This window comes from Bos grunniens, chromosome 19, assembly GCF_055505025.1.
Source record: "Bos grunniens cultivar Pamir isolate PY7600 chromosome 19, Bosgru_T2T1.0, whole genome shotgun sequence".
Taxonomy (NCBI): Eukaryota; Metazoa; Chordata; class Mammalia; order Artiodactyla; family Bovidae; genus Bos; species Bos grunniens.
The window spans coordinates 50,563,813-50,587,861 of NC_141183.1; the positions used below are offsets into that span (position 1 = coordinate 50,563,813).

The 24,049-nt window shown below is 40.0% G+C and overlaps 1 protein-coding gene and 1 long non-coding RNA gene across 16 annotated transcripts in view; one reads left to right on the plus strand and one right to left on the minus strand.

The window, feature by feature from the left end:
- Positions 1-20,297, minus strand: part of GGNBP2 (gametogenetin binding protein 2) — a 33,173-nt gene extending 12,876 nt beyond the window's left edge. For 6 of the 15 annotated variants that reach the window (XM_086360463.1, XM_086360460.1, XM_086360457.1 and 3 more), the window contains exons 1-6: positions 20,115-20,297; positions 19,376-19,580; positions 11,908-11,988; positions 9,266-9,519; positions 6,797-6,895; positions 2,558-2,671 (exon numbers count right to left, since the gene is read on the minus strand). In XM_086360463.1, coding sequence (XP_086216589.1) covers positions 2,558-2,671; positions 6,797-6,895; positions 9,266-9,519; positions 11,908-11,988; positions 19,376-19,468 — 641 coding nt within the window. In that variant the 5' untranslated portion in view covers positions 19,469-19,580; positions 20,115-20,297. Of the gene's footprint in view, positions 1-2,557; positions 2,672-2,760; positions 2,887-6,796; positions 6,896-9,265; positions 9,520-11,907; positions 11,989-19,375; positions 19,583-19,971 lie in introns of those variants that run through there. The other 9 variants (XM_086360454.1, XM_086360452.1, XM_086360449.1 and 6 more) reach the window with 3 other exon arrangements.
- On the plus strand, positions 20,254-22,609 carry LOC147352622 (uncharacterized). Its single transcript, XR_015148298.1, has 2 exons — positions 20,254-20,652; positions 22,502-22,609. It is a non-coding gene; the product is annotated as an uncharacterized LOC147352622 (long non-coding RNA).
- The last annotated feature ends 1,440 nt before the right edge of the window (positions 22,610-24,049 follow it).

A 24,049-nucleotide genomic window follows, 5' to 3' on the forward strand; every position in this document is an offset into this window, starting at 1 on the left:
TGTGAGAACAACCTAAATGTCCACTGATAGATGGACACAGTGTATACATACAATGGGACATTATTCATCCTTAAAAAGAGATAATTCTGTCATGTGTTAAAACATGGATAAACCTTGAGGACATTATGCTAAGTGAAACAAGCTAAACACAAAAGACAAATATGGCATGATTCCACCTATATGAGTTATATGAAGTAACTGAACTCAAACAGAAAACAGAACGGTGGCTGGCAGGAGGTGCAGGGAGACGGAAACGAGGAGTTTTTAGTCAATAGGTGGGTTTAGCTTCAGTCACACAAGATGAAAAAGTTCTAGAGATCCAGTGCACAATAGCTAGTAAATAGTTGACAGTAGTGTGCTATACACTTAAAAACTGTTAAGAAGTAAACGCATGTTATGTATTTTTTATCACAATTTTTAAAAAGTCTTCCCCTTGGTGGGAGAAATGGTCTTAGACACAGAAATAAAATTACTTCCACATTTTGAGGCTATAAATGGTAAGTCTACATTTTTTTAGTAAATAAATGGTTAAATATCATATAGTACCAATAATAAAGCTTGAAATATTTTCCCTATATCTTACTGCTTTAAATCATCAGTTTAATATGTTTGACTGTACATGATCGTTAAGTAGCATAAACATAAGCAAACAGTCATTTAAAATTTTATACAGAAGCTGTAAGAATGAAAGTGATTTTTCCTGTTTTCAAAAGTAACCTTGCACACAAATTAAAAAAAAAAAGTTTCTTAAGACAGAGGTTTCAGAGTTTCTAACACCTAATTTCTAATAATGCACTATTATAATTTAAATAGTGTTATAAAATCTTTATTATACACTGCTCAGAAAAATCTATTAAATAAAAATAGATGTGCCAAGAACATCCACTATTCAGACCTTTAGAAATCATTTTCAACTGACTGTACCTCAAAAACTCAAACTGTACCTAAAATAAGAACTAGTTACACAGGAATAACAAGGACTTGCAAATCTGGCAGACGCATATTCCCTGATGTGCTTACTATGTGCCAGATACTGTTCTAAGTAAGTCTTATTATGTATCATCAATCCTAACAAATTTAATCTTATAATAAGTTCTATAGGAATACTATTTTTTCTTAAAACAGAAAAACACGGAAGCACAGAAAAGTAATCTGTACAAAGTTATAATCAGTAGAACCCAGATTCACTGCAATCTTCCTTAACTGCTCCTAATTGTACTTCTTCCCCTGAATCCTTAATATATTTATAAAACGGACTCCACCTTTCCTATAAAATACTGCCCCCCAAACACAGGAAATATCTGCAACCAATATAGGAAATTTCAAAATGTTAGCTCTAGTAACTACTAATTTATCACCCAAAAAAGCTCTTTTGGATGGGCCAATTCATACTGAATACAAGGAAATATATATTGAAAAAGAAAGGTATCTATGACGGACCTACACATTCATTTGTTTTACATTTACTTCCCAAACTCCAAATAACTGACATTCTCTATTCTTTTTGGTACAATCAACCAATAAGGCAAAAAACAAGAAAGTTGTAATTGAAAAAAGAAAAACACTTAATAAACTTAGTATGCAGATTAAGTCATTAGCTCATTGCCATATGAACACCAACCTTGATAATGCCAGTTTTTATAATTTACGTGTGTTTTCTAGAAGCGTCCCCAAAGTAATTGTGTATATCTGTCCCAAAGACATAAGACACATAACCACAAACCCAACACGTGACAAACAGCACAACGCCACCTCTAGATGCCTCCTTTATGGGTTTCCTTTCCTACTGTACTCTCCCTCCCTATGAATTTGCAAATGTTAATGACACTTGGAAAATTCTTTGTAAAGTAGTATTCTAAAAAGAAAAATCTGAAGTTACTTTTATAATACACGAAGCACATGATTTCCAACTCTATTTTTAGCTCTTGACAAAGAAAAAATAATTGAAAATATTACTAAGTAAAAGCTGCTACTTTAACTTTAATTTTGAAAATGATACCATGAAACACGTCCATCAAAAACAAGGAATATAAGAATTTCCACAGTGATTAAGTACACTTTATTCAATTCACAGTCACTCTGTGTTCCTTGAAAGGCTGGCCTGGAACCAACAGGTAAAACACAAGAAGGTCAACACTGAGCATCGTGCCATAAAGGAACTTCCTGCCCTAGCACTAAGCTCCGCCTGGTGGCAGGTATTAACAGGAGGGCTGGAGTACTATGGCACCCCACTCCAGTACTCCTGCCTGGAAAATCCCATGGACGGAGGAGACTGGTAGGCTGCAGTCCACGGGGTCGCTAAGAGTCGGACACGACTGAGCGACTTCACTTTGACTTTTCACTTTCACGCATTGGAGAGGGAAATGGCAACCCACTCCAGTGTTCTTGCCTGGAGAATCCTAGGGATAGGGGGGCCTGGTGGACTGCCGTCTATGGGGTCGCACAGAGTCGACACGACTGAAGCGACTTAGCAGCAGCAGCAGAGTACTATTACAGGAAGAAGGTGACTGACACCTAAAGCATCTTCCCACTACATCATCATGACCTTTGGACTTACCTGTGTTTTCGCAGATACGTTTCTAGCGTTTCTAAAAGACAACTAGAGTCGATTAAAACTACTTCATCCCTGCATTCTTGGGACATGAGTTCCCATACATCCATCCAACAACCTCTGCAGAAAGAAATAAATCTTAGTGAGATGGAGGAATATATAATGGAAAAACATTTTAAAAAGCGGAGTAAAGGAGTGCTTGATTTTACCTGGCTGTTCCCTGGAAAGGTCCATAATGGAAAATGATCCTACACTTGCTGTCCTTCCTGTGGTCTTCACTACTCCTCTTATCTGTACTTAACTTCTCTGAACTGACACTGCTACTGCTCCCTTCACTGTAGTATAGTACAGTACAAAGCTTAGTGACACTGAGATGATCTGAAGGAATAATTTCTATAGTCTAAATTAAGATCATGAACTCTTTAATACATTAAGATATATTAGTAGGGTAAGTTTGCAAATTTGTATATAATTACATATTTACTTTAACCATATTAAAATGTTATTTATACAGGAGCTCATATCTTTACACAAAAACGTGTGCTCAACTATTACGTTTACTTGATAATAATTTAACATTTACATTTATCAAGATAGTAACTGTTTAATATAGTAAGCATTTTATGAGCATATCTACTTGAAATGTTAAAGTCAAAAGGGCTGAAAAAATTGCAAAATATTTTCACTTCTATACACGGATCAACTTTCCACAAATTGAAAATGCTAACAAGTGTTGATCTACTTAATGTGATTTTATAGCTAGCCCATGGCAACAAAATTCTTATCTACCTTCATATTTACAAGTAGCTGGGAAAGTCACAAATTAATCTAATTAAATAAAATTTTACATTTTTGAAAATAAAGATAGCATACTAAGATGAACACTTAACACAGCCTAAATTAGTAGTACTACACAAATAATTTTTTAAAAACTTACTAAAAACTTCCCAGACTCTCCCTCCCCCACAGGTTTCAATGTGGCGCTGGTCACGCATTTTGCTTTGTTGCAGATGTGCATTCCAAGAGAAATGTGTTTCTATTTTCCATTCAATGATAGTCTTCTTGATTTTTCATGATTCTGAACAACTGGCTCCTGCCTGTTCTTCTGCAGGTCTCACTAGTCCTAGAAATTCATTACCTGGGATGCTTGAGATGGAAACACTTCTGAATCTTTACTTAACCTACTTTCTATAGCTAAATAGGTATTTCTCAACCCCCTGCCCACCATATAAGATCAGACATACAATTCAGCTCCCTAGTCTCATCTCACAAGGGCTTAAGAAAGGGTGAATGGTTCTTGTTTTTGAAGCAAACACCTCAACTCCTGCTCTGCCTTGCATGTTACATCCTTCTACTCTCATCTCCCAAATTTCAAATTTTCTAATTATGCTTCAGTGATCCACATAACTCTCAAATTCTCAGTTTTGATGAAAAGGGCTGGGGAATGACTATTATACCATCAGAATGTGAAAGCATTATTCTAAAACAACTTGAAATTCTATAACTCAAATCAAGATTTTATCCATAATCTCTCCAAACCAAATGTCTTTATACTTCTTCTTCCTGTCAAGATCAAGCTTTCTGAAAAAGGGAGTCTTTTCACTTCTTTGTTCTACTTCCATACTTTCCACTGACAGCTTAGTCCATTAAGACCCTGCAATGCATGCATTTTTCTACACATTCTGATCTGGATTCTGATGCATTCAACCACAGATCCGCTCATCAAGATCACCAATTATCTTGGTGTTGCTATATCCAATGGACTCTGAGGTCCTTGATAACTCAGCAACCTTCAACACAGCTGTCCAACTCCCTGCCCCCCAAAACACTCTTTTCCCGTGGTTTCCTCCTGCCTCTCCAGCCACTCTCTCAAGTTTCTTTAGACTTATTCTTTCTTACCATTAAACTGAAGTCCTCAGCATTCCTTTCTGTTACCCTACTCTTCCTGTAGGTGATCTTATACGGCTGACCACTGAACAACACGAGGCTGACTTGCGCAGGTCAACTTACACGTGGATTTTTTTCAATAGTAAATACCACCGCACTACACAATCTGCAGTTACTGAATATGAGGACATGAAGGAACCATGTATAATATATGAAGTTGCCAACTAGCAGTTACACTCAAATTTTCCACTGTGTGGAGGATCTGTGCTCCTAACCCCTGTGCTGTTCAAGAGTCAGCGGTACACCACCCATCAGCTACAGGCCTACAACCTGGGCCTAGACCTTTCTTTCAGACCACACACTTACTCCCAGACAATAACCTAGGTTTGCTTGTATGAATATGAGAATACTCTAAGAAAGACTGAACTGGACTGTTACTATTGGTTAGGCTAAAACCTAATTAACTGTATTATACCTTCCCCTGAAGAAAATGAAAGGGGGGAACAACAGAGGAAAAATACAAAAAGTCATAGTAGCACAGAATGGCGGTGACCATCCACAGTGGAGGAGGAGAAGTCTTGGCTAAGCAGACTATACTCTGACCAGCTATCCACGTGGCACGGGGAATAACTGAAACTACCTTAGGAGGTGTTGCTTAAGATCAACTAACTCCACTCACACTGATTGCGTAATTCGGCAAACAACCTTCCAAAACATCTGGCTTCCTACGTGGTGGGGCTAGAGCTGACATTGGATGTGAAGCCTGTGGAGGTTATGTTTTTTATTTCTAAGCTAAAACATAGGCAGACACAGCTATATGTCAATTTAATGAAAGTAATCGATGAAGCAAAGTCAAGAACAAGAGAGCAATGGAATCCAGAGCAAAAATGGAACGACTGGTCTTTGCAGGAAGGTAGCAGTGGGCACAGATGTTTACCATGTGGGGTAGCTCTTGCTTTTCAGTTCCTCAGTGACAAACATTCATAATCAAGAAACAGAAGGCAGGCTTTGTATTGTATCAGACTATTCTGTGGTTTTAGTCAACAGGTTATTCAGATAAAGGTTACTGTCCAATGAAAATCAGACTAAATTCTGCACTCAGAGAGTCAGGAATTCTTTAAAGATACTGGTAAATCAGGTATGTGAAATAATTATCCTTAGATAACCATTTGAGGTTGTACAGAGCTTTACTGCGTTTAGAGTTCTCACATTTAGAAATCATGTGTGATTCTTATGTAAATCTTGATTCTAACAAATCAATGTAAGAAGACACTTTCAGAGAGAGTCGGTGAAACGTGAATATCAACTGGGTATTACATTATTGTAGTTAAGTTTTTGTTAGGTGTTATAATGGCACTGTCATGAAAGAAAATGTCACTGTATTTAGAGATGAATGTAGTAGTAAAATAACATGATGTCTGGAATTTGCTTTAAAATACTTCAGCAAAGGAAAAGGCAAACAAATGAAATAAATGTGGCAAATCCTGGTAACAAGTGAGTCTGGGTAAAGGTATTTGGGGGCAACAGGGTCCTTGTATAGTCTCTCTACTTTTCTATGTGTTTGACAGTCTTCATGATGAAAGTTTAAAAAAATTTTTTTGTTCCTGAGTATGGGGGCAAAAAAGAGATTAACATACCACCACCTGGTCATCCAGATCTTTTTACCAGGGAGGAAAATGTCAACAATACTAACGAGATGTTCAAAAAACTAACTTCTAAAATTAATTCAGGAGCACAGTTTTATATCATCCCATTCTCCCCAAAAGTTACTTCTTAGAAACTCCCTTCAAATTCCATGACTTCTCCTTACCACCCACCCCCAACCCCAAGCAATTTTCAAGGGGAAACTTGACACTGAGCTGGGAGAAGGGGGCAGCCTTGGGCACTGTAGCATCTAACCAAGAAGAAAACTGCAAATTAGTTACATAAATTCACATTGCTTTAACTAACTCAAGGGTTTTTTGGTAAATCCTTGATAAATTATTAGGGAGACCTAAAGACAAGAAAGACAAGAAAAATAATTTATACAACTATTAGGTTAAAAAATGACACCACTACTTTAAAAAATTAATACTGGCTACATAAATTAACCAAAGATCTCAACCTCCTTTCCCTGAAACACATTTAATACAAGGGAAAAAAATTTTTAGAAGTCAAACTTATACTGAGACCCTATATAGACCCAATGCAAAAAGAACTAGGAGACATATTTATTTTGACCAATTATATGGTGTTCTATTTTACAGTGTAAACAATTAATGAAATAAAACTAGCATTGTTTCTTCTCTTTTTACCAAATAGGATCAACATTTATAATCTTAACACTAACAAAGTATCTTGATAATCAATTTTACTTACCCCAAAGGTTTTGGTTTGTGCGTGTCTAAGGAGTGCAACTGACATCTCTTGTTCTTTTTACTTTTTGGAATAGCATCTATCATGTCATTTAGTTTGGACCTAATAAATAAACAAATAATAAAAAATAAATAAACCATTAAAGGTCTGATTAACATTAATTTTTCTTGAGAATTTTCAAAATCTTTATGCTCTTTAATGAGAAGTATATTTAAAGTATTACAGACGTATCACTTTGAAAAATTCTCTTCAAATGAACTCTAACCCAAGGGTCTATACAATATTCCTATTCCATTCCCAGACTATCAGAATGTTGAAGGAGGCCTGCTCTATTCAACATACTCTTTCCCTTAGTCTGCATCCATCTCATTCATCCCTACGTCTGCATTGTATATAGCAGTGTGCCTGGCACTCCAATATTTTATGACTTATTGCTACCTGACACTCAGCCATACTCCCTTATCCAAACTTACACTATCCTTGACAATTCCCTGGTGGTCCAGTGGTTAGGACTCTGAGCGCTCACTACCAAGAGCCCAGGTTCAATCGCTGCTCAGGGATCTAAAATCCCACAAGCTGTGCAGTATGGCCAAAAAAAAAAAAGAGGCGGGGGAGGTTAATTAAAAATAAAATAAACAGGGGATTCCCTGGTGGCTCAATGGTAAAGAATCTGAGTGCCAATGCAGGAGACATGGGTTCAATCCCTGTTCTGCCAAGATCCCACATGCCATGGAGCAACTAAGCCCATGAGCCACAACTATTAAGCCTATGCTCTAGAAACCGGGAGCAGCAACTATGAAAGCTCACAAGCCGAAGAGCCCGTGCTCTGTAAGAGAAACCACTGCAATGGGAAGCCCGCGCACCACAACTAGAGAAGAGCCCCACTCTCTGCAACTAGCATAAAGCTCAAGTAGTAACGAAGACCCAGCACAGTCAAAATAAAAATAATTGTTAAAAGTCCTAGCTCATATAGCTAATAAGTTTTTAAAAAATAAATAAACATACATTATCCTTGATGAAGAGCCTTCAACAGAAATTTTATGCAAATATAGAAATACATAATGCTAAACATCCAAACCCTGAATCCAACCAATAAGCATAGGTTGTCAACTCTTAAATATATCCAGAATTAGATCATTTCTCATCACCGCCACTGTTACGACCCTTGTCCAACTTGCCTCTCTAGCTTAGTCAATTCCAACAGTTGGCCTCCCAAATGGTCTCCTTGCCGTCTACCCTTTGCCTTTACATTCTACGTTTCACTTAGCAGCTGGAGTCATCTTTCCAACACAAAAATCATATTCTTCTATCTCTATTTAGAAATCCTTCAAAGCTTCTTTTCTTAGGCAGAATAAAAATCCATAATCTCTACCACCACCTTCAGACAGCTTCTCTTTTCCTATTCATACCACTTACCCTTTGGTGATCACATTTCACCTTATAGGTGGGTGTGTGGATACATGTGCGTGTGTGTATGTGTATATACATATGTATGTGTATATATATATGCATATGCTGATGACACAAATTTATATCCCTAGGCCAGAACTCTCTGAACTCTACCTGCACTCCCAATTGCTACCTCAAATTAACATGTCCAAAAGTCAGCTCTGCGAAATTGCTCCTCCTAGGGCTTCCAAGGTGGTCTAGTGATTAAGAATCTGCCTTTCAGTGCAGGGGACTCAGGTTCCATCCCTGGTTGGGGAACTAAAATCCCACATGCCTCGGGGCAACTTAGTCCAGGCACTGCAACTACTGGATCCAGCCATTTCCCATTATCTCTGTGGCCACTATACTGGTCACTATTCTTTCTTGCATGGACTATTGAACAGCTTGTTTCTCTGCTTTCCACTTACTCGTAACACAGAGGTAAAAGGAAGCATAACTCCAAGGTAGACCACGTACTCCTCTGCTCAAAACCTTCCCAAATCTTCCCGTCTCAGAGTTAAGATAAAAGACCTCAGCATAGCACCACATAATTAGGCCTCTCGGTGCTCCTCTGACCTCATCTTTTATTACTGTTTCCTTCATTCATCTGCCCCCAGTCACAATGGCTTCCTTGCTATTCTTCAAACACGCCGGGGAAACTCCAATCTCTGAACCTTTACCCTGCTGCCCTTTCTCTGCTTCACCCAAATAACTACATGGCTCACTCCCTCACTCTATTCTAGCCTATATGCAATGTCATTTTATTAGAGAGGTCTTCCCTGACCACTCTCCACGTGAGTTCTACCCACTCATTCTCTATCTCCCTTACTGGTTTGTCTTCATAACAACTTTCTTCACAAAGTATATATTTGTTTACTGCCTGTCTCTCCCTCAAGAAAAGAAACTTTACAGTCATTGGCACACAGAAGTTACTTGTGGTAAATCTGAACTTAAGCTTTGCCCCAAAGTTAGAAAAAAGCTACCCACTGTCACTGAGTTTAAAAACTTAAGCAAACCCATTGTTTCCTAATTGATTATACTCACCCATGTACGTAAAATAATGTATAAAGCTTCTTTGCATCAGTCATGCAGCTTCGAGTTACAGACAGGACTCCCTTGGGCCCCACTGTCAGGGGTTCAAGGGCAGGATTTCCAGACTCCACAAGCTGGGAAAAGAGGCGTTCCACACTGCGACGACAACCCACACATGGCACAAGCTGAGAAAGTGCGCTCAAGACTTCACGTGATGTCACCACCATGGCAATACTTAGATCTTGTTGCTTAAGCATACTATGTCGCTGAGAAAAAAGGGAAAGAAAGATAAAGAAGAGTTCATAAGGAAGACATAAAATGACTTTCACTACTCCTTCTGATTCCTTGTCCTTGTGCAGTAAGTACAACCCGGGCAGGGCCTGCCATCTACCTGCAACTGAGTCAGAAAGGCAAGATGGGTCAGCCTTACCCATGCTGCACTGAGTTTATTCCACAACCCTTACACTGCCCTCCCCGGAGCCCAGTTTTAGAATCTCAAGTATGAAAAACTCTGCTTACGGACTTTCCCTGGTGGTCTAATGGCTAAGACCCTGAGCTCCCAGTGCAGGGGGCACAGGTTCAGTCCTGAGCTGGGGAACTAAGATCCCGCATGCTGCACGGCACAGCTAAAATAAACAAACGCTGCTTGGGATGCCAGGGCTGTGCAGTAGGTGACCAGCACAGCCAAAAGAAACCCTGCATCTGGAAATCCAGTGCTTGTTCAATGTGAGTATTAAGAGTAGTACTCTCACTTAAAACAAAAAGCTTTAAAAGAAAAAAGAATAAAAACAATGTAGCTTTACTATGTCTCCTTGTCAACCTTTAACAACACACTATGTTTAGCTGCATGAGTCAAGTTAGGATGGTGATCATGTAGGGCAGCAGTTCTCAACCTGGAGGCGTGAGCAGGTGTGTTACGGATCAGTGGGAGAGAACAAGGCCCATCTCACCTATGGAGGAGCCTGCAGTGAGTGAGTCGGAGAAGGCGATGGCACCCCACTCCAGTACTCTTGCCTGGAAAATCCCATGGACGGAGGAGCCTGGTAGGCTGCAGTCCATGGGGTCGCTAAGAGTCGGATACGACTGAGTGACTTCACTTTCACTTTTCATCTTCATGCACTGGAGAAGGCAATGGCAACCCACTCCAGTGTTCTTGCCTGAAAAATCCCATGGACAGCGGAGCCTGGTAGGCTGCCATCTATGGGGTCGCACAGAGTCGGACACGACTGAAGCGACTTAGCAGCAGCAGCAGCAGCAATGAGTAAAATGCTGGTGCATATGAATGTAGGGAAATAGACAAAAACTCCAGGAAGTAACTTCTACTTGGCTGGAGCTATAGTTATACTACAAGTAATGTAGTGTGCTGCTGCTAAGTCACCTCAGTCGTGTCCGACTCTGTGTGACCCCATAGACAGCAGCCCACTAGGCTCCCCCGTCCCTGGGATTCTCCATGCAAGAACACAGGAGTGGGTTGCCATTTCCTTCTCCAATGCATGAAAGTGAAAAGTGAAAGTGAAGTCACTCAGTCGGATCTGACTCTTAGCGACCCCATGGACTGCAGCCTACCAGGCTCCTCCGTCCATGGGATTTTCCAGGCAAGAGTACTGGAGTGGGGTGCCACTGCCTTCTTTGCCAATAATCCAGTTTACCAAAATAAATAAATAAATAAATAAAGGTGAGAAAGGTAACTCCCAAGAAGGATATTATCATATTTACCACTAACCTTTAATTCAGTTTTCTCCAAAAGTTGAAACAATTTTGAAATAAATTAGCCATTTATCTTCCTTTATACTGATCATATATAGTATATTTACAAAGTATCACACTGTTTAAAAATTAAATAGGACTAGGAGTTTGGAATTAGTAGCCACAAACTATTACATTTTTTTAAAAGTCTTTATTGCATTTGTTACAATATTGCTTCTGTTTTTTATATTCTGGTTTTTTGGCCATGAGGCATGCAGGATCTCAGCTCATCAGAGACAGAACTCACACCACACCCTTTGTATTAGAAAGTAAAGTCTTAACCACTGGACATCCAGGGAAGTCCCGCAAACTATTACATTTAAAATGCATAAACAACAAGATCCTACTGTACAGCACAGGGAACTATAGCCAATCTTCTGGGATAAACCACAAAGGAAAAGAATGTAAAGAATGCATACATGTGTACAACTAGTCACTCTGCTGTACAGCAAAAATTAGCATGACATTGTATATCAACTATACTTCCATAAAAAAATAAAATAAAATTTAAAAAAGAATTAAATAAAAATCAGAAAATTCACAATACAAAGTTTTTTTTTTAAACCAAAGAAAACAATTACAGAAAATAACAAAGTTCTCAAAGAAAAGTTGTCTGTCCTATCCTTTAAAAACAGGGAAATTAAATTTAAAATTAAACCAGTGAAACTAATGCCTTACGGACATGTAAAATGGTAACACACCAACCACCACCAAAGCTTTCGCATCACAGGGATGTAAATGTAACTGGAGCAACAGTAAAAGAAAACAACCACACTGAACCTTACGACCTAGAGAGCCCTAGGTAAGATAAAATGACTGCTCACATCTCTGACTCCTTAAAACACACACATACACACACATGTTCATGCACACACAAGCCATTTACAACATTAATTTTTAAAACTTACCTGAATGAACTGCTTCAGCTGTGTACCATTATTTTGATGCCCATCAAGATTTAACACATTGTCAGGAAATTCCATCACCATCTTAATATATAAAAGAATATAAATCAATTATTTTGCCTTCTTTGAAAGCATTGATACAGACTATTTTATAATATCCTAGGACAAAAATAGACTCCCCTAAAGCCAGATTTGCTCCCTCCCACCTCCATCAAAAAGTTAAAAAAAAAAAAAAAATCCAAATTACAGTTTCTAAAGCCAGAAATGGTATAGTCATTAGAAGCAAGGGCACTGAATTCAGGCAGACCTGAATTCAAATGCACTTCTATTATAATTTACAATTTATGTCATAATTCTGGGCAAGTTACTTAACAAGTCTGATTTTCAGCTTCCTTATTTGTAAAATGAGATTAAGCAGTAACTTTTAGTATCTCTTATAGAACGGGTTGTGACTTATATTTAAAACTTATATTTAAAAATGTGTGTTGTAGTAGCTAATGAAAGCACTTAGTAAGTGAAATAACCTGATATCTTACATTAAGAATCCTGACATTTTCAGTTAGTCCTCACAGCTCCAAAATACAGTAAATCTTATCACGTAAATAACTATATAGACATATACGACTATATATGTAATGACTTCACTTCACATATACACACACACACAGATACACACTCAGAATAATACCCAACACATAGCGAATGCTGGCTCTAATCATGAACAGAAAAAAATACACTGAAATATTTATTCAGTTCTCAAAATTCATTGCAGAGGATGAGAGACACATAAAGCTTAAGGCTGTTTCGGGATGTCAGACAACGGGAATCACTAATCACCACATTTCACTGATGTGTGACACACTAATTTTAAGGAGTACCTTACGCACCACTAGACACCACTAGGTTATGTACCACTAGGAAAGAACCATTGTAACTGGAAGATGTCACCAAATGAAAGAAGTATCCCAATTTTAGAGATGTTGAATATGAAAAAAGTATGCCTTCAAAACAATGGAATAAAGTAACACATTTATATCTTAACTAAAGCATTGTTAAGTGTATCAAACATACTACGCGAGGACAAACTTCTATTTCCAGGTGACAAGGGCCACAAACTCCTACACGCTCAAAGAGTGAAGTCAAGACCAAGACACCATTTGAGGCAAAAACTAAAAAGCTAAAAAACCCACTCAGCTGAACGGGATCTTAAAAAGACTCCTCCCTTCACCAACCAGCGTCACAAAGACCTGCTTCTTTAACCAAGTGACCACTCTTTCCCTCCACATCAGAAATGAGAACCTAAACACATGCTTGTTCTAACAGTAAACAGAGGACGAAACAATCAAGGCCAGTATAAACAACAGATATATGACCTTTTCTTGATTTGTGAAGAGGGGACTACTGGATATGTGTGCTAGAAAGGCAAGTAGATACTAAGGATGGATGCAAACACCTATTCAACAATCCAGAGGACTTGCGTTTATTTCACAGAACCAAAAACTGCATGTACAATATGATTCAAATTTTCATGTGTATATTTTCCTACAGATGTGGCTATCTCTAGGTGAAAAGATAGATGACTTTCCCAAATGTATTGTAACACACATATACCACTTATTACCAGGGAAAGAGCTAGTGTTCCTTGTTTCCAATTCTATATTTATTATATCAAGTTCAGAGATATGCTCATGCTTCCACCTCAATAGCTTTTACTATGTTGGAAGTTTCTTCTTCCATACATATAGACTGCATGTCCATAGCTCATGGTTTTAGGATCAATTACCCAATTTTTAGGCTAACCAACTTGTCACCAGTTTTTGGTGTCTTATCCCCAAAGACTGATGGTAGTAATAATAAAGACATTTAACGTAGCTTTATGTATACTAGCCATGGTTCTGAGCACTGTCATATATTAACTTTGCCAACAATACAAAATAAAATTGGTTACTAGTCTCAACAATCCTGGTATTAGAAATCCTGGCCCATAAAAACTGAAAAAAGAACAGTACAATTAACTCACATGTTCTCTGGAGTCACTACATGGTTTAAAACACAAATAAATTTAACTCATCAAGTCATAAAAAAAGGTACAAAATAAACCATGTAACTCACTAGAACACTGCAAGTCACTCCAATCTACCATTTAAACAACTAATACTTTGATTTACATTTTCACTTGCTTGATCCATATATACATCATTTCACTACATATTAATTGCCACCATTAAACAAAAAACAACTGAGACAATTACCTATACTATTTTAAAATCAAAGTTATTCAATTTACCAAATCAATGTCTCTCCAGTTCATAGGTGAAATCCTAAATTCTGACTCTGTATAAGTAAATCATTTTTATTCTGATCAGCTGTACTTTATTGTTTTAATAATTAAAGCAGAGGACTGAGTGCACACCTGTATCTTAAAATCCACCAGCTGACCTTTAAAATATATATGTTTATAAAATTTAATAGGGGCTTCCCTGTGATAAAGAATCCGGCTTCCAATGCAGGAGACACGGGTTCAATCCCTGATCCAGAAGGATCAAGCCTCAGGGCAACGAAGCCTGCATGCCACAACTACTGACCCCATGCTCTAGAGCCTGGGAGCCGTAACGCTAAGGACCACGCACCCTACGGTGTGTGCTCCGTAAGCAAGAGAAGCCACCGCAATAAGAAGCTTGCACACTACAACAAAAAGTAGCCCCAGCTGGCCACAACTAGAGAAAAGCCCATGCAGCAATGAAGACCCAGCATAGCCATAAATAAATAAATAAAATTTAATGAATAATACCTAATTCTCGAATCCTTTTTAAAAAGTCAATAAAGAACAAGGTTAAAATGTTTGAAACAGAACCCTCATTTCCAACCATTTCATTTTTACCTAACTAGTACAGACAAATGTAAAGATCAAGTATATTACTGTGTCTTTCCTGTGTTTCACTGGCTTGAATAATACTAAATTTTCCCTTGTACATACACAACTGGGCTCCTGAGCAGGCATGCACACACTCACACACATATCCAATACCGCCCCAATTAGAAACTCCACGCTCACACTAAATAATTATTGTCCTTGCCTTTCCCTTTCAACAATGGCTTTTTACTTTGCTGTTTACTGGCCAATCACTATATGCTCTTCAATGATGACAACAAAATAAGAAAAAGGGAAAAAATAAAAAGAGAAAGGTAAGAGGACAGTGGAACTATTTTTCCTCATTCTTTAAAATCACTTCCCTAAAAAAAAAAATAAAATAAAATAAAATCACTTCCCTGACTTATTCTTCAGATCCTAGGTTACCCAAAGGAAGAGTCACGTAAAGTACTTCAGGTGTGGTCTCACAGAGGAATCATTAATGTCTGGCTTCATGATGAGGTTGCCTATCCCTAGGCTTGCCAAAAATAGAACAAGTCATTGTCCTGCAATTACTGCTTTATAAAGTTTATTGAATCCATTACCCACTTTCACTCTTAAGTACCTGTCCTGGTTTCTTCTGACCACAAATAATCTGTTCCTAGCGTATTCTCACAAGCTCTAATCCAACTATACTGTTTGTATTTATTAAAAATCCCTGTCCCTTTAGTTTTACTTTTTTACTTCTTCATCTTCACAGCCATCTGTAACATCTATCACCTTTGGTAAATTAAAAACTTAATCAAGAATTGAAAACAGGTGAATTTCCCTGGTGGGCCAGTGGTTAAGACTCTGAGCTCCCAATGCAGGGGGCATGGGTTCAATCCCTGGTCAGGGAACTAAGATCCCTCATGCCATGACACACATGGCCTAGCTTAAAATATAAAATAAATAAATAAAGATCTAAGTTTGGGGTTTTTTGTTTTTTTTTTAAGCAAACAATACTAAACTTCTAACTGATGCTAACTACCTAATCCTCAAAAGGACACACTACATTTTTCATCTTTTTAAAGTCTCAAAAACCCTTATCAGAGCTTCTAGTCCATTTAGATTGGTTTGAATTAGGAGGGTAAACTGTGTTCCACATTGTAGTAACTTGACAGTATGTATCAAGAATTTTATAGAAGATTTTTATCCTTTGATCCACTAATTTTCCTTTGAAAAGCCAGAAAAAATTGTTAATGCAAACAATGCATTATTTATGCATAATTCATATTAAGAATGTTATTCATAGCAAAAACTAGGACTACCTCTAAGTCCAACAAAGGAGGAATGATTACATCCTGGAATGTCATACAACAAAGTATTGCAAGGCCATTAACACTGCTTAAGAATAACAAAAGAAAATGTTCTTAATATTACATTCAGTGAGAAGCAGCAAGATAGGAAGTGTTACAGAAGATGACATATCTCAACTCTGAATCTGTATGTTTCTATGACGGGAACTACATGAAATGCTGCTCTATAATCTCAGCTATCTCTGGGAAGCAGGGTAAAGGATAATTTGTTTTGTTTTGCAACTATTTTTCAAGATTATATTATAAGGAGTATATATTCTGACTATTAATTCCTTCTAAAAATACTTTAAAAACGGTAATTCTTCAAAGAAAGTGTGTTAGCCGCTCAGTCTTGTCCGCAACCCCATAGACTGTAGCCCACTGGGCTCCTCTGTCCATAGAATTATCTAGGCAAGAATACTGGAGTGGGGTGCCATATCCTTCTCCAGGGGATCTTCCCGACCCAGGGATCAAATCTGGGTCTCCTGCATTGCAGGCAGATTCTTTACCATCTAAGCCACTAGGGAAGCCCCAATTCTTCAAAGATGTCTTTAAAATAAAATCTGTATTCTGTCTATCTGCTATTCTATAATTCTAATAACACTGAAAAGCATTTTAGCTACACAGCATACCATTTTCCTAAATATTCCACCAGTTTACTTACTTGGGATTTTTCTCAAACACACCTATATCAGCACTGTACTCAAGTACTCAAATCCAATGAACTGCCATGAGTCTTTTAAATGTGGCTGCAACATACCACATAAAAGAGGAGGCTACTTCCTCATCTACAAGCTTGTTAATTTCATTTTACAAATCCAACTTAAAATCGCTAGTTTACCCCAGGCTAGAGCTTTTGGCTTCTGCAAGGATAAACATTTGTAACTGACTGTAAACATTGTAACTAGACTTAACACCTAGAAGTTAACAAGGTTCTAAGATTTGAAATAATCACACAATGTTTCCTCAGAGGATTACCTATGGAGTCTAGGAACAAAGATCAAACCAAAAGTTACCTTCAGGGATACAATGTCATCAAACTATCAAGGACCCAGTGCTGAGCATAACCCTCTGTTGCAAGCTTGCTTCCTCCCTCTTCCTCAACAGGTGTTTGTTCTACACTCTTCCTTTAAGTATTGTCTGGTAGAACAGTTCTGAAAGAAACTTGTTTCCCTAAATATAATGGACACTTGACAAGATTTTACACAAACCAGCATTCAGTGACATATGTAAGTTCCATAACAAAGCAATGAAGAGTCCCACTCATTTCCTAGTGATAAAAACCTTTCCAGAGTAAAGATACATAAAAAAATAAGATGCTGCTTAAGATACTTAAATTAAGCAAGCCTAAATTTTATTTGCCTGGGTCACAAGTCCACCATACAATAAAAGCAAAACTCTATTGCCAGGTCAGTCCAATCCCAACTTCCCTAGAGAAGTAACAATAATAAATCACAGTGCAGGTTACATCTTTTTCTAAGGAAAATTTTGGAAATTCATTCAGAAGAGAGTTTAAGAACACCCCAAAGTTGCCTATTTTAAAAAACTATTTAATGGATATATCAATGCCACGTCCATATTAAAGGTGACTCTGTGAACATAAGAAGAGACTCATAAGTGTCTTAAATTTTTGTAAATACTCAAATCTTAGGTTGATTTCCCCTGTTTTGATAGTGTACACTCAATAGTAACCTTACATCCAAATTTTTTTTAACTTCAAAGATTATCTAGGACAATAAACACAAAAGGTTGATACCAAACTATAAGCTCTAGAAAAGTATCTGTGTTGGAGGGAGAGAGAAGAAAGAAAATTACCAATAAATGAACTCATATTAATTTTCAAATTGAGAAATCCTTCATTTAATTTGATCAGAGTGCTAATTTTTTAAAAAACTTTTTAAAATACAAGTCCATTATACTTTTAATGCAAAAGGTGCAGTAATCATGACCAAAGCATACAAGTACACTTTCTAATGAAACACAAAGTCTATGTACCTTATGTGAGCCCAATTATTCTTTTTCCATGAAAAAAGAAAAATGCACTTAGGTAATTATAGATGCTTTCACTTAAAAAGTTCTAACAAATTAAGTCATTCAATAGCTCTTCTAATGCTTTTTAAAGGTACTGCAGCTCAATCAAGTCTTAATTGAGACTGGCAAACAGAAAGGCATAGAGTGACATCTCTACAATGACTTGCATTTTACACAAAATTTGAAAAAAGTTCAGTAGGTATTTGCAAAAAAGAAATTCAGGAGCAAAACACACCAACCACCTTTGAAAAGGAAAAAAGGCAAAGGCGGTATGATGAAGACACTTAGTTAACACCTTATCAAAACGCAAATGTATAATCCAAAGCTTCAGCATCATCAAAATGCACATTTCAAGATTCTCAGAAAAGGTCCATTTCATTTCTTAAGAAATTGTGATAAGCGACTGCACTCATTTCCTGTTCAGATTCAAATTTCTGCCATTTCCTTCTAAAGGAAACACTACAGCAACCCAGGGCAGAGGGTCTGTAATGCTGTACCACCATCAACTCTAAAAAAGGAAAACTACTCAGAACTGGGTTTTGACATTCAAGATGAGCCATCAGCCTTTTATAATGCCCTTACACATTCAATATTGTGGCTTCTTTAGGAAAAGCTACCTGTAAATTCAATAATCATTAATACCAAGAAAGCCCGTTTTGAAGAGTCATGGCCTCGCAATACAATCATTTCCAACAGTTTTAATGGACTAGGCATATTGAGACTCTAGCGAAATCAGATCCTTTTAGTGGGATCTTTCCTGTACAAGAGCATGTCACCCTGCCCTCCGTAATTATGCTTTATGGAGTGAGAGCTGTAGTATTAAGCTAGAAAATAGACAGGTAGCAGTGCAGCTGCGACATTTCCAGATAATTAAGCCTCCCCGAGGGTAGGTGGTTTCTGTAAGGAATAGGCCCTGGACGCCCGAGATCCTTCAGCCCCTCTCCGAGGAGCGTGCTTTGGGTAAAAGCACCATCTCCGAAAGGGAAAGGGTGAAGGAAGAGAGCGGCAAAGGAGGAGTAAGAGCCGGAGAGAGGGGCTCTCAGTGCGGGTGGAGCGCCAACCTAGGGGCCCGCGGACGTTACCAAACGACCCACTGCAAAGGCGAGTTTGTGGGGCCTGCCGGAGAGAAGGCCTCGCCTAGGAGTTGCAACACACTCTTTTCTCCAGTGCGCAGCGCTCGGCCTGGGGGAGGGGGAGGAGGGGAAACAGCTGCCAGGGGAGCGGCGAGCCCGGCCCGGCCCGGCCCGCTCACCGTGAGGGTGTCGTCTATGTAGAGGGGAATCTGCCTCCTCTCGAAGGGGAATTCCTCCTCCCCGTCCCTGCACACAGCCACCAGTCGCGCCATCGTCCCTGACGCTGCCGTTGCCACCGTCACCACCTCCTCCCAGCTGCTGCTGCTGCTGCTGCTGCCGCCGCCGCTCCTGCCGCTGCCGCTGCCGCCTCCTCCCAGCTCCTGCCTGCAACAGCCAAACCCCGCGAGCGTAAGCACCCGCCGCCGCGCAGCACATTCGCCACGGGGAGGAGGCGGGGGGAGAGGGAGAGCAGCAGGAGGGGACGGGAGAGCTGGGCTGCGTTTCCCATCACCCGATTCCACACGCGCTCAACCAATCAGCGGCGAGCAGCGCGGGGACCCGCCCCCTCGCGCCGTTCTCCCTACCCCCCCCCCCGACCCAGCCCGCCGGCCTCCAGTCAGGGTCCAAAGGAGAGGCGGAAGGGACCTGGCGGCTCCGGGGCTTCCCCCAGCGGGTCAGCGGAGTCCCGGGTCTAGGACGCCACCCCCAGCTTCCGCTCCTCAGCCCACGGCCCGCCGCCCAGGAGCCCTCAGCCCACCCCCCACACACAGCTGACCCCTTCTCCCCCTTTAAGGGCGGGCCCCGCCCCATCAGTCCCCTGGGCTGCAGTTGCCCAGCGCGACCCCGCCCCTGGGAGGGGTCGACCCCGCCTCAGCTCTGCGGAGTCCGCGGGGGAGGCACAGACCCTCCCCTCCTCACCCTTCTCGGAGGAGGCCTCCCGCTTCTGACCTTCACCGCTTGCGTGGTCGCCTCCCTGACCCCCCACCTCGGCTCCCCGTTACCGGCTGACGAGGCCCGCGTCGGGGCCGGCCTGGGCGGGAGCGCGGCTCAGAATGCCGTTTCCTCTCCAGGCTCAGTCAGCCGCTCGCGCCACGGGGGAGTGGGGGAGGGAGGGTGGGGGGGACGTGGGGAGGGTGGGGCGGGGCGGGGCCGAGCGAGCCGGGCGGGGCCCCGCCTCCTCTCGCGAGACTCCAGGCGCGCTCCAGGATCGCCCCTTTCGAAACCCTGGCGGAGGGGGTGGGGTGCTCCCCCGGCAGCCTCCTGACGCGTGACCTGCGCCCTCCCGGGAGTCTAGCTACTCAAATAAACCCGAAATAGGGCTGTTAGGAGGGGTGAGTAGGCCTCCCCTCAGTCCTCCGCTGTGTGGGGCCCGGGAACCGCCCTCCCGAGGGCGGAGGGTAGAAGGGAGCGGAGCCGAGGGGACTCCGCCGAGAGTCGGGGCCCAGTGAGGACTTGGGTAAGTGAAGTCAGGGGGGAGCCGAGACTTTTCAAAACCAGTGAGAGCAAAAGGTGGGAGTCGGCGGAGGGGAGACGTGCATCTGGGGACTGAACGACAGACTAGGCTGGGTTTCCAGGCCCTTGACGCCGCTTTCCCTGACGCCCTGGTTCTTCAGAAGCTAGCCGCTTCCCAGACTCAGGTTGAGATCCCTCCGACAGGGGCAGAAAATACATTAAGTGCTGACAGTTTTTTGTTGTTGTTACACTGTGCCGGTAGTGGCTTGTGTACGCGTCCTGGGCAGAGAAACTTATTGGGTCCGGTTAATATTAACCTAGACACTCAGAAAGGACAACAGATCCCTCGGGCAAAGTGCTGGTGCTGGCCAAAGGCCCTTCCCTCTGACCCTCTTCCGAGAATCAGAGCTACCGTCAAGACAAATTCATGCACACACTGCGTGCCATGGTATACTCGGTTCTTACCTTGGAGGCGTTAGAGTCCTGTTTGTAAAGCCAATATAGTTGTCGGGAATATTTTTTTGCCTGTGAAAAGTCTTGACGATTTTAAGACTCACTCCATCGGATGCTCTTACAACTAACTAATCCTGGTGATCTGTATTTCCTGGTAGAATAGGCTAGAGCTGTGATACTGACTTTAAAAAGTATTTTGGTCATCACATTAAGTCTTAGAGATTCGCAACAAAAAAACCCATAGTGCATGCAACCCCTTAGCCATGTTGACTTATGACATTGTGTGGTCACTGTTAGGGTAGGTGACATAATAAACTGGAAGAACCATTGTTCAGTCCCAAAGGTGTGATTATCCAGTAAGTATTTATGTCCTTAGCCATGTTAGGAGAGCAGAAGAGTGTGTGGTCTTTAGCTTAAATTCAGTAGGCATATAGGATTGCATTAAGTTCTGACAAATTAGACTACATAGCCAAAATATGGACAGTTTTAGAGAATCTTGTGTTTTATGTAAAACACCCCTAAGGAAAAAGAATAAGGTGGCTTCTAAAATCTGAAAGTGCTCCTATAACGACTGTCAATTAATGTACCTATGGTATACCTTTCAAACTTTCTTTGGATGATGGTTGGTAAAGGGCATTGAAAATATAAGTTCAATGTATAGGTGCTAATTTTAATAACTTTCATGACTGAGTACACACTGGGTACTAGCAAAGAGTATTCACCTTGGGGGTTTATAAGTTTAAAAAAAGGCATTAAAACCCAGATATAAAACTTAAAATGAGGAGACTACAGCAATGTCTTTCCATCTGAGATTACTTCCCATGATTTGGATTTGTCTTCTAGATCCACCGAGCACACCGTGTAGTATTTTTGGACAATGTTTCACATACTATTTAATAATGGACTTCTTATAAGGCTAAAGAGTTAATATACTTGATAAATTGCTCTTTCTCAGGGAGGTCCCTGGGTGCTACAAATAAGACAAAATCAACATTTGAGGGGAAAATGCTTAGCAAATTACTTCACTGCAAAACAACTTTTTAGAATTTTTAACCTTGTATCTTCTTCAGTTTAGAGCAGGCATTCATTTTTTTCACTATTGGTCTGCAGCTATATTTAGCTGAAGCAAATGTATTTAGTGCTACAGCAAATGTTTCATGACTAAGGATCTGCCTTCAGAGAGCTTATCTTTGATAAAACGATTGCATTTTTAAAAGAGCCAGTTGTTGCCTTTTTAAATTTCAATACTGGCATTGTGAAGGGCAAAGCTGAAAATTTTTAAAGGCAGTTAACAACAGAAGACCTTTTGCTGGTACCTCATAAGGAACAGTTGGTGCGATGGAGATGCGATATCATATCACATTCTCCATAAAAATACCATTCTTTTTCTTCTTTGGCAGGTCCACGATGTGTGAGAAGCCAAGGGCAAAACTCAGACATGATGAGATATGACTAGTCTCCAAGCTACCTGGGTTTAAAAGCAATAAAGGATACTGATTTGTTCCTTATATTCCTGTGTTCATAGAGGAATTCCTAGGGAGCAAAGTATGTTCTTATATAATTTACACAACATATTGGACAAGGTGCTCAATAAAAATGAAACATTGTCATCTACTGAACACAAAACTATTAATACATATGTAGTAGACATCCCCAGTTTATAATAGTGTAAAATTAAAGTCATGGGAATGAGTCACTTTCCGAAGGTCACAAATAAGTCCTAAACTAGATTATATTCTCTCTTCTTTGTCCCTCACTTCTCTCCTCAAAAATTGATAGTTGAAGATTAAAATACCTACTGTTGTTTTCACTATAATAACCTCATTGTTTTATGTGGTAGTAAAATCAACAGCAAAATCTTATTACTTAATTTACCACAGTTGTCCAGATCTGAGTATTTGTGAATTGGGTTTTCTTTTTCGTGACCTGACAGTGGGAAGTTCTATTATATCTGTCAAAAATAGGGACAGATTTTCCCCACTAAAAGAAATTTGTAAAGGAAAAATAATGTCCACAAGTTAAAATAGAAGCCACATTAGGGCAGGGTGTTATTTTCTGTTGTTTCCCCAGCACCCGTATCTAGCACATTGGAACTTAGTAAATATTTATTTAATGATCTCTTTCTCTTCTGTAAAGTAAAATCAAATCAGATTGGTTTACTTTGTTATTTTTTATGAATGTAATTTCATTAACTTTCTCTTCCATGACTTTCCTAATTGGAGGTGGAAAAAACATATAGTACATTTTGTTCTTAGTTATGATTCAGTATCTATAATTGGGAGACAGACTTACTGAAAGATATTTAAGACCTGGGACAAGAAGCAGCAGACCAATTAGACACATGGTCATTAAGTCACCAAATACTTTTAAAATTACTCTTTTAGTGAGAACAATATGGTTAGAGCCTCTCAGCCCTCCTAAAATGCTTTGAACAGGTCAATTGTAGGATATTAGTACTGTGACACGGCAGGAAAACCAGTTACCATTGCTGCTGCTGCTGCGTCGCTTCAGTTGAGTCCGACTCTGTGCGACCCCATAGACGGCAGCCCACCAGGGTCCCCTGTCCCTGGGATTCTCCAGGCAAGAACACCGGAGTGGGTTGCCATTTCCTTCTCCAATGCATGGAAGTGAAAGGTGAAAGTGAAGTCGCTCGGTCGTCTCCGACTTTTAGCGACCCCATGGACTGCAGCCTACCAGGCTCCTCCATCCATGGGATTTTCCAGGCAAGAGTACTGGAGTGGGGTGCCATCGCCTTCTCTGCTTAATTTACATACTACAATCTTGGTTAAATTTCAAGTCTTCCTTATTAATCAGAAATAAAATCTAATCTTTTGTTTTTATAGCAACATAACTATTCAATATGTTGACTTTTTTGAGGGGGAAATTTCTTTCAATAGATTACCTCCAAATATAACTGTAGTTAGCAAGGATAAAATGCTACCTAAGCA